General features: G+C 38.3%; 3 protein-coding genes across 3 annotated transcripts; 2 read left to right on the top strand and 1 right to left on the bottom strand.

Annotated features, from left to right (window-relative positions):
• Positions 1-454: 454 nt before the first annotated feature.
• On the bottom strand, positions 455-3,390 carry LOC117788784. Its single transcript, XM_034627650.1, has 7 exons — positions 3,386-3,390; positions 3,293-3,325; positions 2,286-3,236; positions 1,522-1,662; positions 1,135-1,398; positions 612-1,077; positions 455-554 (listed from the first exon to the last, which is right to left on the bottom strand). Exons 3-7 carry the CDS (start codon positions 2,921-2,923, stop codon positions 471-473), a joined length of 1,593 nt encoding a protein of 530 aa, XP_034483541.1. The 5' UTR covers positions 2,924-3,236; positions 3,293-3,325; positions 3,386-3,390; the 3' UTR covers positions 455-470.
• A 1,242-nt stretch (positions 3,391-4,632) lies between these two features.
• Positions 4,633-8,029, top strand: LOC117788517 (transcription initiation factor TFIID subunit 12). Its single transcript, XM_034627301.1, has 2 exons — positions 4,633-5,819; positions 6,738-8,029. Exons 1-2 carry the CDS (start codon positions 4,633-4,635, stop codon positions 7,831-7,833), a joined length of 2,283 nt encoding a protein of 760 aa, XP_034483192.1. The 3' UTR covers positions 7,834-8,029.
• A 1,556-nt stretch (positions 8,030-9,585) lies between these two features.
• LOC117788516 lies at positions 9,586-14,299 on the top strand. Its single transcript, XM_034627300.1, has 9 exons — positions 9,586-9,604; positions 9,666-9,832; positions 9,902-10,017; positions 10,074-10,203; positions 12,188-12,279; positions 12,747-13,189; positions 13,262-13,360; positions 13,410-13,441; positions 13,839-14,299. The coding sequence occupies exons 2-9, from the start codon at positions 9,784-9,786 to the stop codon at positions 14,297-14,299; spliced, it is 1,422 nt and encodes a 473-aa protein (XP_034483191.1). The 5' UTR covers positions 9,586-9,604; positions 9,666-9,783.
• Positions 14,300-14,721: the final 422 nt, after the last annotated feature.

The following is a 14,721-nucleotide window of genomic DNA, read 5'->3' as shown; positions in this document are numbered from 1 at the left end:
TATAAATGTGCTATGTTCATAGTTTTTAGTTAGGTTTCGCGATAGAAACAAAACAAATTATTAATTTTAAACAAGCTTAAGTTTTTCTACAAAAAGCCCACAAATTTAATAAGATCGATCTATACTTATAAATATACAAATGTATCTGATATGCAGACAACAACAACAACAAAACACATACGAAAGTGTATAAAATAAAGTAAACAAACGCAAATTAAAAACTAATAAACAATAAATATACAATCTATTTAATTTACATTTTTAAACGAATTGATTTATTGAGATACAATTAAAAATATTTTTGAAATTTAAATCACGAGTTATTTCTACTATCGATAGTGTCGATAATTGCATCATGTGATATCGGAACTATCGATAGCTGTATAGCTCTAGCAAGTTGTTGATTTTCAAACATTTTCACTTTCAAATTTGTCAATAATTTTAGAAATTTTAATTTTTTGTTGTTATCACTATTGAGGGGTCCAATCTATGTCCGGCGATCGATATTGTGACTCATCCCGGTCACGTGACTGTGAGGTGAACCTTCGGTGCATCTGCAACGGCGATGGATAAATCCGTGTCGAACGGTAATAAATTGGACCGGAGCTTACAAATGGCGGTTGTTGCCTTGGTGGCAACATTGGAGGGAATACGGCATGCTGTTGAAATCCGACCCATTGATCGTATAGCTCCTGGACACCTGGCTGAAATGCCGATACGGCACCTGCCGCAAATCGTTGGTCACTAGCCGAACCTGAACTTGTGCCCTTGGCGGAGTCAGTTGGAACTTTCTGTTTGGCAGGCGGCGATGCCGTTGGTCCCTTTGATCCATTTGATCCCGAAGTTGTGCCAGGGCTCGAGGCTTGTTTTGGCATGGGACAGGAGCCGCCATTGTTGCAGCAGCCATTGCAGCAACAACACTTTTTACGCCAATAGAAGCAACCCGTGCAGGGATTATAGCAGTAAGTATAACAGGGTCTATAGCAGCAGGCTGAACTGCAGCAAGCACCGTTGGCACCGGGACTGCAGCTATTTTTAGCTGAAGAATCTTCAGGTTTTTCCGATTTCTCCCCGAATCTGCAAATAAATCAAGATTGGTGAAATGAAGTGGCTAACAATTGGAAGGGAACTTACTTTCCAGTTATTAGCGTATTACAGCCACAATTACGGGTTAGTTTACACACATTCGTTGCCGGAGGATTTTCTTTTTCGTTGGTTTTCGGCTCAGCTGGAACGGAAACTTTAGGATCATCCACGCTGGGCGATTCCATCTCCGGTTTCTTCTTAGACTTCTTCTCAGGCTGCTCACCCTTGTCCTTGCTCTTGGACGCCATTGCAATGGGCAACAGGATGTAGCAACTGTTTGGCGGATTTGGAACCTGCAGCGAATCACAAATGCTGCCGAGATAAAAAGTCTACATGAGCCTACATATGACAATCCCGTACACGGGGCTATTTCATTATAGTGTTTATATGTGCTATTTTGATACGATCCGAGATCCGATATGACATTGAACTCACCGCTTGATGAGTTCCGGACTGGCATTGCTGCAATTGATAAGTTCCAACTCCTGATTATCTCTCTTATTAGGCTTGCTCGCCTTGGCAATATTTCTCTCCTTGGCCGACGACTTTTCACTATCCGGCGAACGCGATGTAATGCTAAGGAAACCAAGGATCGTAATCTTAAAAAGCTGTTTTGATTTGGGTTTCAATCATTGTTTCATACAAAATATGTTTTATTATGTTTATTATGAAGGTTATTTTTCTAGGGTCTCTAACTTGTAAGGCGTTGTTTTTCTTTGGTAAAATTTCTTCCTCAAAGTCTATTAGAATACTTTAGGCTACAAATTTTGGGAAATTGTTAAGACTTTTTTTTAAAATTTTTCGTAATGTTGTAAGAATTTCTACATAATTACTATGCTTTCCTTTTTTAAACTTCGTAAAATAGTAAAAAATGGATCGCCTTTTTATTATTTCGGAAAACAACTATAACAGTGTCATTATTTACTCATTTTTTTTTGATTGCTTGTATAAAAGAAAGCAAGAGAAACCACTCAAGACACAATAAAACAAATATTATCATTAAAAAAAAAAAAATTTAAAACTTCTTAATTGTAAAATCGTCGTTAAATGTAGTGAAATTCCTTTCATTTTTTAACAAAAAAATTAAAATAATAATTTCTTGCGATCTTTGAGGGAGATTGTAGACCTTGCTCTAATTTATTTTTACCATTATTGAAAACTTTTCCTGAAAACTCGCCTCAACATTACTATGAACTTACCGGACATCCTTTGATCTTTCCGATCTCTCCTTTAGGGTACTTTTAGAATTGGTCTTATCGACCCTCTCCCCTTTGTCTTTGTTATTCGCATTATCATTGATGTTGCTTGTTTGATTTGTGGTGTATGATTGTCCGAAACCTTGTTGCATTGGCGGGCAGACGTTCATAGCTGGGGGACAGGGATAACACTGAAGTGGACAAAAGCAGGGATACATACAGGTCATTGGCATTCCATATGCTCCACTTTGCCCAGGTTGACCAGGCCCATAAGTTGCCAGCTGTGCAGGTGTAGGTTGGCATTCTCTGCCCGTACATGGATCAAACCGTGGAATTTGTCGGGTGGGAAGTCCTGCTGCTGGCATATCGGATAGTTGTTGATTTTTTCCAGGTCCTTGGCTTGTTAGATTTCTTGGTCCAATCAAATCGTATACAGGTATTACAGGATTAGCACCATCAACTGGACCTTGCCAAACGGCATTTGTTGGCCCATTTCCCATCGTTTCAGGGGGGTTCTCCGAATACATGCCAGGGGTTCTTGCTCCAAGACCATTGCCTAAGTCTCCATCAGATTCCGTCGATCCCGGTGCGTAACCTGAATTCGTGCCAGAAGGTACTGATCCAGGACCGTTGCCAAACATTCCTTCAGGTGATTCGCTGTCAGAAGCATCTTTGTCTTTGACTCCGCATGTTTTTTCACAAACTCGTTTGCCATCCTTTCCAATTTTTCTACAATCCGTAATTCCTTTGTCTTTACATTTGCAAATGATAGAAACCCTTGGACTTTTAATAGAACAACTGCAAGATCTTGCTTTCACTCTTGGTTTTGGAGGATCAGTATTGCACAGAAAACTAGGCGGATTATAATTTGAAAACTTTTCCTCAACAAAGGGTCCTCTTTGTTTCGGAAACTCCGTAGAACGTGAACGTCTACAACAACAATTCGTCGGAGGGCTATATAACAGGACATTAGTCAAAAGCTTTAAAAACACAGTACTAAATACAGTTACCATCCACTGTAACATGGGCCACAGTCGAAACGACTTTAAGGAACGTTAATATTAGTTATTGATTTGATGGATCAGACAGCTAATTGAACTTACTTATTCGTACAACAGGCAAACATTTTAAAACCGATTTGTCCACTTAAAATTTCATCGTGAAGTCATTAAAAGAAAATTTGATCAATTATTAAAACAATAATTTGATGTTTAAGTCTAGGGGGATCCATAATGAATAATGTTTTCTATAAGAAAATAATAAAAAACATTACCTTATATTGATTAAATATTTGGAATATTTTTTTATCATTTTTTATTAAACATCTGACAATATCTAATAGACTTTTTTCTTCTTTCAAAATTGAAAAATATTAACTTCCATATGTTAAGTGTAAAATTCGATTTATCCTACACCTTTCTCCATTTGTACCATATTTTTAAATGTTTTTCAGGCAAAAATTACACACATATTTTTTTTTAGCATATGGGCATTTCCATAGAAATGTCAACCAGAGCCAAAATCTAAATATTTATTAATAGCTATTTATTAATTTACACATGAAATTAATTCACTTGGATGAATATACCGAAAGCATCTTTGACTAAATTCAGTATTTCTATATTTTTTTTACCATTTCCTTAAACGGAGGTTATGTATTATAACGAATATTTGACGAAATATCTCTTTCAGAAACAACAAATTAATCAAAATGCAAAAGAAAACATTTAAGTTTAGATAATAAAGCTAGTTAATGACTAAAGAAGATTTAATATATTTCATAAAAAGTCAAAGGAAAACATATGGAAAAATCGTACGTTAGTGACCGGTACTTTGTTTAATTTAAAAAAACCAACAGAGATAATTTCTTTGAGTATATACTCGATAGAAAGCTAAAAAAAAAGGTGGGGAAAATTATCGTTTTCTATCTTTTTGAACATTAAAAGCGTGCGAACGTATGTACGTAAGTGACCCGTGGAAATGCCCATATGTTAAGGTTAAAACTAATTTGTAAGTTTGTTTTCAAGAACCAAGTTATAAGATGCTTTGTCGCTACTTTTTTCTCTTTTTGTGCCTTATTCCTAAATGTTTTATTAGACGCCTCAATACAGTCATAAAATGTATTTTATCTAAGTTCGTTATAATTAGTTCGTAGCAATAATTACCGAATTTGAAGGTACAAAATCACTTCGATAGTTTTTTCCGACGATCAAAGTTGTCGATAGATGTACATAATATTTCGGAACATGTCGACAAATAAATTTGTACGGAAGTATTGTTGAATTTGTTGCATGCGGCCAGCAAAATGCGCAAAAATGTCAGGTCAAGTAGGGAGAGGAGTACCACCCCCATGTGGTATACTGCGGCTGCGGAGTATTCACATAAGAAACGTATTGCCCATCGACCGACGACGACCATTGATGATGAGTTAGCTGAATTTGAAAGACGTAGTAGGTTTTTTGGAAATGGCAACGTGCTGAATCCGAAACAGGGCTCTGTGGTTCCGACCTCTAGATTTGGTAGGAATTCTTTAACGCCTCCTCCGAATAGAATTAGATCCCCCGAGATTTTAGTACGGGGTACTGTGGTGCCGACATCTAGATTTGGTGCTGGTTCCTACAAATTCAATCAAAATAGGAACATAACCAGAAGCAAATCCCCAACGAATGTGACTAGGGGAACTGTTGCTCCCACATTACGATCTACAGGTGGCTTAATCAGGGAGCCCAGCAGAAGTGGTTCCCCCTCACGTAACACTCTACGCAATCCCTTTAAAAGTGATGTTCCTCCAACGAAGAAACCCAACATTAAGGGAGACGTCCAAGTGCCTCTTCATTTGTCCACAGATCCGTTGGGTAAACGCAGTAGCTTGAAGTCAACCTTGCCTACAAAACTTAGTTCCATATCGAAGTATCCCGTAAATGTGGAATCAGAAGAGGACAACGATAATCAAGTTAAAGTGGTCGCTGTGGGCACAAAACAATCTCAGATGGGATCAAATATTATGCAGCTTATAATGGTAGAGCCCAATACAAAATCCAATTCTCCTGTGCAGAAAATCCATGGTGTTAAAAAGGAACGCATGTCAACTGCAAGTGTGCCAAGTCAGATAGGTAAATTGTCGAGAACTAGCAACAGTAAGACACCACAAAAACCGGAGATTGTTGTACAGCCAACGGAGCAAGTGCAGCAGGAGGAAGTAACAGAAACAATAGAGCAGCAAGAGGCAGTTCAAGTGGATGATGCGGCAGATGAGTTAGTAGATGAGCCCGTAGTTAGGTCTGCAGCCGGAGCACCTGGAATTGAACTCAGCTCTGAAAATGTTGCAGCTTTCGAGGATGAAGAGCAAGTACAGAATCAAAATATGAACATGGAATTCCCTAATATAAAGGTATATCAATGCTATCCCAATGAATGTCCACCACGTATTCCTGATCTCGGTGTCATGATGTGCGAAGAGTGCAATAAAAACAACAACCTCCTCAACGGGAGCAATTTGGTCACGTCCTGTTCAGTAACCGAGGAGCATTACTTAAGGTAAAGTCAAAACCTAACTTACATTTCAATTACATTGCAAAGGGCACTTTTAATTTTCACGGAATGTGTAACACATTAAAGCATACTTGGCAGACCCATAAGTATATAAATCCATGACATTTTTGAATACCTCCTTCTTAAAATCAATTTTATTCAGTTAGGAATTATAATTCTTTTCCTTAAATTTTAAAGAAAAAAAAATCGAAAAAAAAAGCTTAGCAATAAATAATCATTTTTTTAATTAAAAAATTGATGGCTCTGTAACTACTGGTTTAAATCTAAAACTGTGTATGAATGAATTATAGATATGTGCATTAGCTTTTAGAAAAATTAAAGCTCTTGTTCGGTTTTGATATTAACAAGTCATAATGATAAATGTGGGCGCTCTTCTAAAAGAAAAATAAAAAATAAGCCAAATTTAAAAAAATTCTAAAAAAAACTGACATATGGGGCCCCAAATCTATCCAAAAAAGTGGGTTTGGTGTAATTACCATTTTTATTTTATAATTGTATTTAACACTTAATGAATAATTTTTACCCTGTTAACTACTTTTAGACAACGTTAAGTAAATTAATAAATACAAAGATATCTTAACCAACCGCACAGACTGTTTATTTGGCATAGTCCTTAACATCTTGCCGGAAAACTATCGAAAATGAAATTCAGAAGTCTACTAAAGCATCAAATCTCCAGCGTGCTCAAAATACATTTTTTTTCCTTTTTTATTCGTTACATCATTTTCTTTGGTGCACTTTTATTAAAACTGGTACATTTTTCATTAAAAATATGGTACAAATTATTCACTTCCGAGGACCAAACGTGAAAGGAATTGCCGATAGATTTCTCTAGTTAATAATTGGTGCTAATTTTATTATTGAAACAGTGAACTAATATTTATTTAATTCTTTAATTTGAAGCTTTGATGCGGATTCGGGATTGCAGCCAACTGCGGGTAATTGCTGGAATAGTGTACCACAATTTGGAATCTCTCATTACATGTATCCGATCAGCGATGGACAACAACATCGGGCCAGTTGGCATTCCAATTTGCAGTGTCCATATTCACAGGCGATGATGCAGACGCAACCAGCAACAAGAATGAGTCTCAATGGACGCAATGGCTGCAATGGCTGCAATAGGCCAAGTTGCCGACAGCAACAGCAACTGCAGCAGCAACAACAACATAATTATGCAAATCCACAGATGCAGCGCAACTCTAGCTACAGCATGTTTAATCCGCAACAGCTAGCGATGAGTATGCAACAACGGCAACAGCAGCAACTACAGCCACTGCAGCAACAACAGCAACAGTTGTCACAGCAACAGATGCAGCAACAACATGGTCTCACGGAACTGTTGGCTCAGCAGTTGCAGCAACAGATGCAGCAGGCTCAGGCACAAATTACTCAGGTGCAAATGCAACTGTTCAACATTTGTGGTTGCTCCAAGGAGCCAAACGAACAAACACAATCAATTGATGCGGCTGAAGCCTCTACGTCAGGTCAAGTGCAGGGCAATAAACGAGAGGAGAAGTGCGAATGCGAGTGCGAGTGCGAATCGCAACCAGATGCACGGACAACAAACGGATATGTGGAGCAACCAACGTTATCTTGTGCTGGAAAGCCCAATGTATCATTCTGCTCACAGCCACCGTCCGTTTGTCAACCACAGTGTGGCAATGTGGTCCCAACATTGCCGGCACCACCTCAGCCAACAGTGTTGTCGTTGGGTTTCAGTTCCATGCCCCCACAATCCGAATTGAGCGGAGCAACTGTACCAGTGAACCAAACGTTACTTGCACCGCAGCAACAGTTTCAGTCACAACAACAGCAACAGTTTCAGTCACAACAGCAGCAGCAGCAACAACAGCAACAACAATTTCAGCATCCCAGTCAGCAACCGCCCGGAATGCTTTCTTCACAGTGTCCTGGCAATTGTTTCTATAGTCCCTGTTGCCGGCAGCGTTATGCCCAGATGCGTTTCATGATGCCACGTTGCTGGCAGCGTCATTAGAACTGTTTCCGGAGGAGAGTTCGTAAGGTAACGTGCCATGTACAATTTGAGAGGCAGAACGGTACAAATCTCATGTACAAAGTACGGTACATTACAAACTCGGTACACCGTTAAAGAATTCCAGTTTCATTTTACAACTCTAATAAAATTGAAGATACAATGTTAATCCAATAAACTCACTAAGATATGTCATGTACATCCAAACTAGTCTAGCTTTTTAAGGACCCACTGGGGATTTCAGCGTTCATCACTTGAATTTGTTGTCAATCGTACAAATAATAATTTTTGTACAATTTGGTGACAAAATTTAAGTTTTCTTTTTTGGACTGCAAAAAGATTTACCTTGGCTGAATGAGATTGATGACATATTCCGTTCAAATTACAGATTCTTCATTAAAACAAAAAGCGTTATCGTAATCATATTTTTATTTTAATACAAAATGTGTAATTTCAATGCAATATGCTGCCATCGTAAAAAAAACTGTTACTGCGGTCAACCTTCCACTATGGACACGAATTTAGAGAAAAGTGGTGCACAGCTGTTGAATGATTCAGAGATCGTGACTCGATCAAGTGAAGCAACGATTAATCTCCCGACTAATGAAATTATTTTAGGGTCCTCACCATCAACATCCCCATCTACGAACCTTGAATTAAAGTGTCCAGATACGAGCACCGTCAGATCCTCTAAGGCGCCATCCCGAACGGGATCCATTTCAGCAAGCTCTGCAATAGGTTCCAAGGCTTTATCGCCCAATTCTGATGAGCCTCAGCGGAAATGTTTTTGCGAATGTATTTTACCTACAAATCAAAGTCCAGTAAATCCCATAGATGTGCTGAAAGATAATGACTTTCTAGTTGAACGACTAATCAATCAGGTGTATCAGAGATGTTGGCCCCTCGGAATGGTGAGTGGTCAAATCAAGTCTTATAGAGAGTAAAATCTCTGGTATAATCTGCTGCAAACCGTTTCTGAACCGAACCTCGTAGAACCGGTTCGGTTCGGGCTTTTAAGCATGAACCGGATCATGAAGCGATCCTTTGAAATGATTTACATTTGCGAGCCCGAACCTAAGCCGAACCGCTTTCTAAAATTAAAGGTTCGCGTCGAAAAAAAAGTAATAACATAAATTTTATGATTTTCTAATATTACGCAATTATTTGCGACTTCGGACTAAAAACAAGTAATATTTAAATCTTTAAATAAATTTAATTTTCCATCAAAATTTTATTTCCTATAAATAGAAATTAGTTCAAAATGTTGAAAAAAATGTATAACGTTAAAAAAATTGTTTGTTCATAAAAGCGAACTAAGGTTCGAACCCAAACCTTGGGTTCAGGGGGTATATAAAATAATTCGCGAACCGAACCGATGTCTTGTTCTATGGCTCGAACCTCCGAGCCCAACCTTTAACAAAATTTTGGGGGTTTGCAGCCTTGAAAAATAGAAATAAATACATTACCCTTAACTCTGTCTATTTTTTCAGAACTGTTGTAATTGCAATTGCAATCAATTGGATCAAATCAATCAGTTAATCGAAATGCAAAAAGACACGCTGAAAAAATCGGGTTCGAACATATCTCGTGCTGAAATTAAACCCAATGACAGAAGTAACTTGAGAACCATAAAATCCAAACAGGGTTCCTGTTTTACTATGTCAGGACTGTTGGAAAAGGTTAAACCAAAGAGCAAACCAAAGGGAAAATTTAAAAGGAAAGCTTTAGTAGTAAGTCAGCCTGCACCACAACCGGTTGAAGGTAAGGATCTATGGTAAGCTGTTATCATAGTTATTGAATTACTTGGAAATTTAAATATAAACATCTCCTCACAGGTTTGAGTGTAATGTGCCAATCCATGTTACCATACCTACTGCACTTTGCTTGGGATCTCCTTGGGATATTTTATCATCTGCTCCAAACAGTTTGCCCACCAACAACAACCAAGAACTAATGGCGTTGCCAGCTCCTGACAATAACAACAAGGTCTTGGCCAAATCAGGTCGCAACTTGCCACCACCAAAGCCAGCTCCAATAATACCCAAGCCGACACGTAAATTATGCATTACAGTTCGTCCTTTGGGGTATAGACCAAGTGTACCTCTACCTACTGAAGAAATTGAAGAGCCCCCTCCTGTAGAACCTGGACCACCAAAGAAGAAGAAAAAGCTTAGTTCAAAGAAAAAGGTTTGTAGAACGTTTTTTTCAATTAATAAATAATCGTTCAACATTTTAATTTTTAGGAAAAATCGAATAATTCTTCTCAAAAAGGATACCTGTGTCCTTGTTGCAAAAACAGTAATAGAAATCAATCTGAAGAGAATCGCAAGTTGGTCGATAGAGAAAACAGGGCTAATACATCTCGAAGGGATGGTAAGACCAAATCTATGCCCAAAACCAAGTTACGGAATAATCCCTCTCGAGAAGGGTCCAAAAATTCTTCAATAAGTGAAGACATGACCCAGACAAAGGCAAGGAATTATACTTCTAAAAAAGGCTCCCAATATTCTCCAGTAAGTGAAGATATCACCAAGGACAAGACAAGTGATTATTGTTCTAGAAAAAGATCCAAAGATTGTTCAATAAGTGAAGACATGGCAAAAACCAACCCAGAGGGTTGCGCTTGTCCAGAAGGGTCCACAGATTCTTCAATAAGTGAAGATATGGCCAAAAGCAGGCCAAGGGATTACACTTCTCGAAACGGGTCCATAGAATATTCGATAAGTGAAGATATGATCAAAAGCAAGACAAGAGATTCTAAAGATTATTCAAAATGTGAAAACATGGCCACTACCAAGCAAGCAGATTATACTTTTTCAAGGGGGTCTAAAGATTACGCAACAACTGAAGATATGACAAATGGCCAGCGAAGAAATTATACTTCTCGAAACGGGCCCGAAAATTATTCTATTATTGAAGATTGGGATTGTCTCCAAAGCTGTCATTGCAGTATGATCGGAATGCAAGAACCGTCGTTCCTTAAGTCAAGTGAAGATTATTTAAATATGGCCAATCGTAGAAGCTGTCATTGCATTATGGGTAAAAATCGCGAGTTGAGACATTCGACCGAAAGAGACAATGGGGACTTTACTCCTCGAAAAGGATACAAAACTTATCCATTGAATGAAGATATTGTTACTCACCAAAGCTGTCATTGTAGTATGAACAAAAATCGAAAGAATAGGGGTCCTAAAAGTGAATCCGAAGATATGGATAGTCCAAAGAATTGTCAATGCAAAGTTATTGAAAAAAGAAAACCGTGGAGCGAGGGGGAAAACAAGGTTCATCGCAAAGGGCCAAAAGGTTATCTATTAAAGGAAGATACAGATAGTCCCCAAGGCTGTCATTGCGAACATTGCAATAATCCAGATGGGGATAATAAGGGTTGCAGAAAAGGGTATGAAGATAATCCCAAGAATTGTAAGTGCAATAATCCAGATGGAAAATATAAGGGTTACCAAAAAGGATTCGAAGATAATCGAAAAGGGCAAACAAATTATAAATTAAAGGAAGATACAGATAATCCCCAAGGCTGTCATTGCGATCATTCCAATAATTCAGATGGGGAAAACAAAGGTTACCGAAGAGGCCCCAAAGATAATCCCAAAAGTTGTGAATGCAATAATCGAGATGGGAAAAATAACGGTTACCGAAGAGGATTGGAAGATCATCCCAAGAATTGTGAATGCGACAATCCAGATGGGCCACATAAGGGTTACCGAAGAGGATCCGAAGATAATCCCAAGAATTGTGAATGCGATAATCCAGATGGGCCAAATAAGGGTTACCGAAAAGGATCCGAAGATAATCCAAAACCACTTGAAGGGGACATCAAGAAACCACAGAAAGAATCTAAACATTATCCGCTAACTGAAAATCCGGTTCCATCTCAAAAGAGCCCTACACCACAATCTCAGTCTACGAACGAAGTACCGAAGAAAATCCGAAAAGAACCATCCTATTCATCATCGAAGCAGAGCAAGTCGAGTGAATCACAGGTCAGAAGAAGACCGCGGAGCTACGTAGAAAATGTATACCCTTCACCGAAAAGATTGAAAGTTACTCAGAAGAAGTACTCGATTACGTCAATGGTATCTCGAAGATCGTATAAACCAACCGTATCGCAGGCAACTCTAGTAGACCCTTCAGTAGAAACTGGTTCAATAAGTGCAGAACCAAGAATGAATGTAGATGAATCAATGTTATTCCATACTTTTAGTAAAGGAAGTGCCTCAGATGAATCGGGGAAGAGTAGTAGCATAAAAAGGGCTTCATTTGCGGAAAACCCTTCATCACATTTTGATTTAAGAAATAGCAGTACTAAGAATAACTCTTACGAATCGCTGAATTCCCATAGAACCAATGATCAAACAAGTAAATCAGATGAATCAGTTACTAGTCCAAGGGTTTCAGACGTCGATATCCAAAAACGAAATGCTGGAGGACGAAGTAAATCAGAATTGGATTGGAATATCTTAGAGCAATTTATAAAATTGTTTTCGGAAAAACATACTACGCGTCTTTTTGATAAGTCCACCTATGTTAGAACCATTGACAAAAATAAGACAATATGTTTGCACCAAAATCTTAAGACGAACACACATCCTAAGTACGTATCGCCTACGCAGCCCGAGAAAACAGAATTTAAAGAATATCAAGGAAAGCCTGTAGAATCCGAAACACTTCAGAATATTATAGCTGATATGCCGCCACAAAGTGCTAATTGCCTTATTGACTTGTTAAAGCAAGAAAATCAAGATAATTTCAAGAAGAGTAAGGAAAGTCAGAGATCTTCAGATGTTATTAAAGAAACGCATCTTCAATGGTTGAACGAGAATAAATCGCAGTTATTTACCCTCCTTTCAAGTCTTCCTACAGTATCCCATAAATCACCAATGTTACAAATTAAAAAACAGCTTGGACGTGATCATAATCCCGCAGATATGGATGGTAATAAACTATCTATGAGTCGAAAGAAAGTTTATGGTCAGAATAATTTGCGGAAAGGTGATCATGTCCAAGCCACAAAGTGTGATAGGAAAAACAAACGTCACAATTATCCCAATGTTAATGAGTGGATTAAGAATGGGGATAATCATGTTTTGGATGATAAGAAGGGAGTCAAGGAGTTAAAGATACGTCTTTTAAGGCAGGAGACTCACAATTCGCCTGCTGTTTTAGAGGAATACAATGTGGCGGCATTTATTCGTAGACCCAGTTCGCATCCTGCACAAAAGAGTGATAAAAAGTCGCAATTGTCTAGAGACAGGGACATGGAAAAACTTCATGCAATAAATGAAGAAAATTTTAAAACCGTTTGGAGTGACCTCAAACGGTTTTGCCAGAAAAACTGTGCCAAGTAAGTGCGGGCTTTAAGATATGGTATTGATTTGTTGCATCAATTAACAACAATTTCAAATGTCTTCCATAGATACGATGATATGTCGAGAAAACCTGTTGTTTTGGTGCCATTTCGACCGGACAGCGAAGACAATGGACAAATGGTGGGCATGTGCAAGCCTGATGAATGGTAAGTACAAAGATTCATGTTAAATCAGTTGCTAATTCACCGTATCTAGGAAAGAATTTAAATTCCCAAGGCAAAATTCCTGTAGGAATAATAATAGTCGACGTTCCGACTATGACGCTAAAAGACTGCATTCCATAAATCCAAAGGCATTTGATAAGTCATATAAATATGAAAAATTTTCAGAGGAATGTTGGGTCGCTCCTTCAAGATCCCAAGGTGAATTTAAAAAAAGTACTTGCTGCAAATGTTGTAAAGTTGAATCAGAGGTTAACGAGTTCCTAATGAAAAACAACGTATCAAATTGTTTAAAATCCCCTAAAACAGAATCTTGCCGAACTGAAACGCAAGAATCATACAGATCACGTCAAAATCGTCCTGAGATTAAAATTTCAGAACGAAATTATCAAACTAATCGTGCTACATTCAAACCATCAGATAAATCTATTCATTTTAAACTCGAATCTCGAAAATCTTCTAGGGAAAAGGGTGTTCCAAACCGATTTCAATCGCCGAAGTCACGTTATTACCAAGATGAAAGAAGAAAACACCACAATCGCAGTCAGTCTAAAGATCCAGAGAGATCCTATAAGGCCGAACTTAAATCTTTTTCAAAGCCAAAAGGTATTCCAAGCCGTTCTGATTCCCTTAAATCACGTTCATCCTTGGCAGATGAGAGAATATCTCGTAATCGTACGCATTTTGATGAATCAGAAAGGACGTCTCGCTCCAAATCTAAACCGCAGGAACCATCAAGAACACGCAGTTCATCAAATCGTTCCAAATCTCCTAGACCAAGAACTTCTCGAGAAGATGTCAGAGAAGTATCTCATAGGGAAAATGTTGTTCAAATCCGTTCTGAATCCCCAAAGTCACGATCGTTCCAATCTCCACCAAAGGTCTCAGAGAGAAACTATCGTCCTAAAGACGAATCTCCGGTAAAAGTTTCTCTAAGAACAAACGATACTTCCAACCGTTCTAAGTCCCCTAGTCCTATTTATGATCGAGCTGATGAAAGGCCAACCCGCAGTCGTACACAATCAAATGCCTCGGAAAGAAAAAATCGACCGAAAACAGAACACCAGAAAATCCCAATATTTGAGGATGTGCAGCAAATTGAAGCAACAAACGAAGATATTGTAATGCATTTAAAACCACGCGTGTTCCGTTCCAAAAGCAAAGATCTAAGGCATCAAGAAGAAGTCTCAGTAATTAAAATCTCACATAATGTGAAGGGACCATCGTCAAGTGGATTGCTTGGAAATTATCAAATGAGAAGTTTACAAGGAATACGTCAATCAAGGAGCTGTGTAGATCACTGCACTTACCCCTGCAGTACCAACATGTCTCAAGATCTTCAGCAT

The sequence above is a fragment of the Drosophila innubila genome (genome assembly GCF_004354385.1).
Source record: "Drosophila innubila isolate TH190305 chromosome 3L unlocalized genomic scaffold, UK_Dinn_1.0 0_D_3L, whole genome shotgun sequence".
Taxonomy (NCBI): Eukaryota; Metazoa; Arthropoda; class Insecta; order Diptera; family Drosophilidae; genus Drosophila; species Drosophila innubila.
This window is presented reverse-complemented; position numbering and strand designations above follow the sequence as displayed.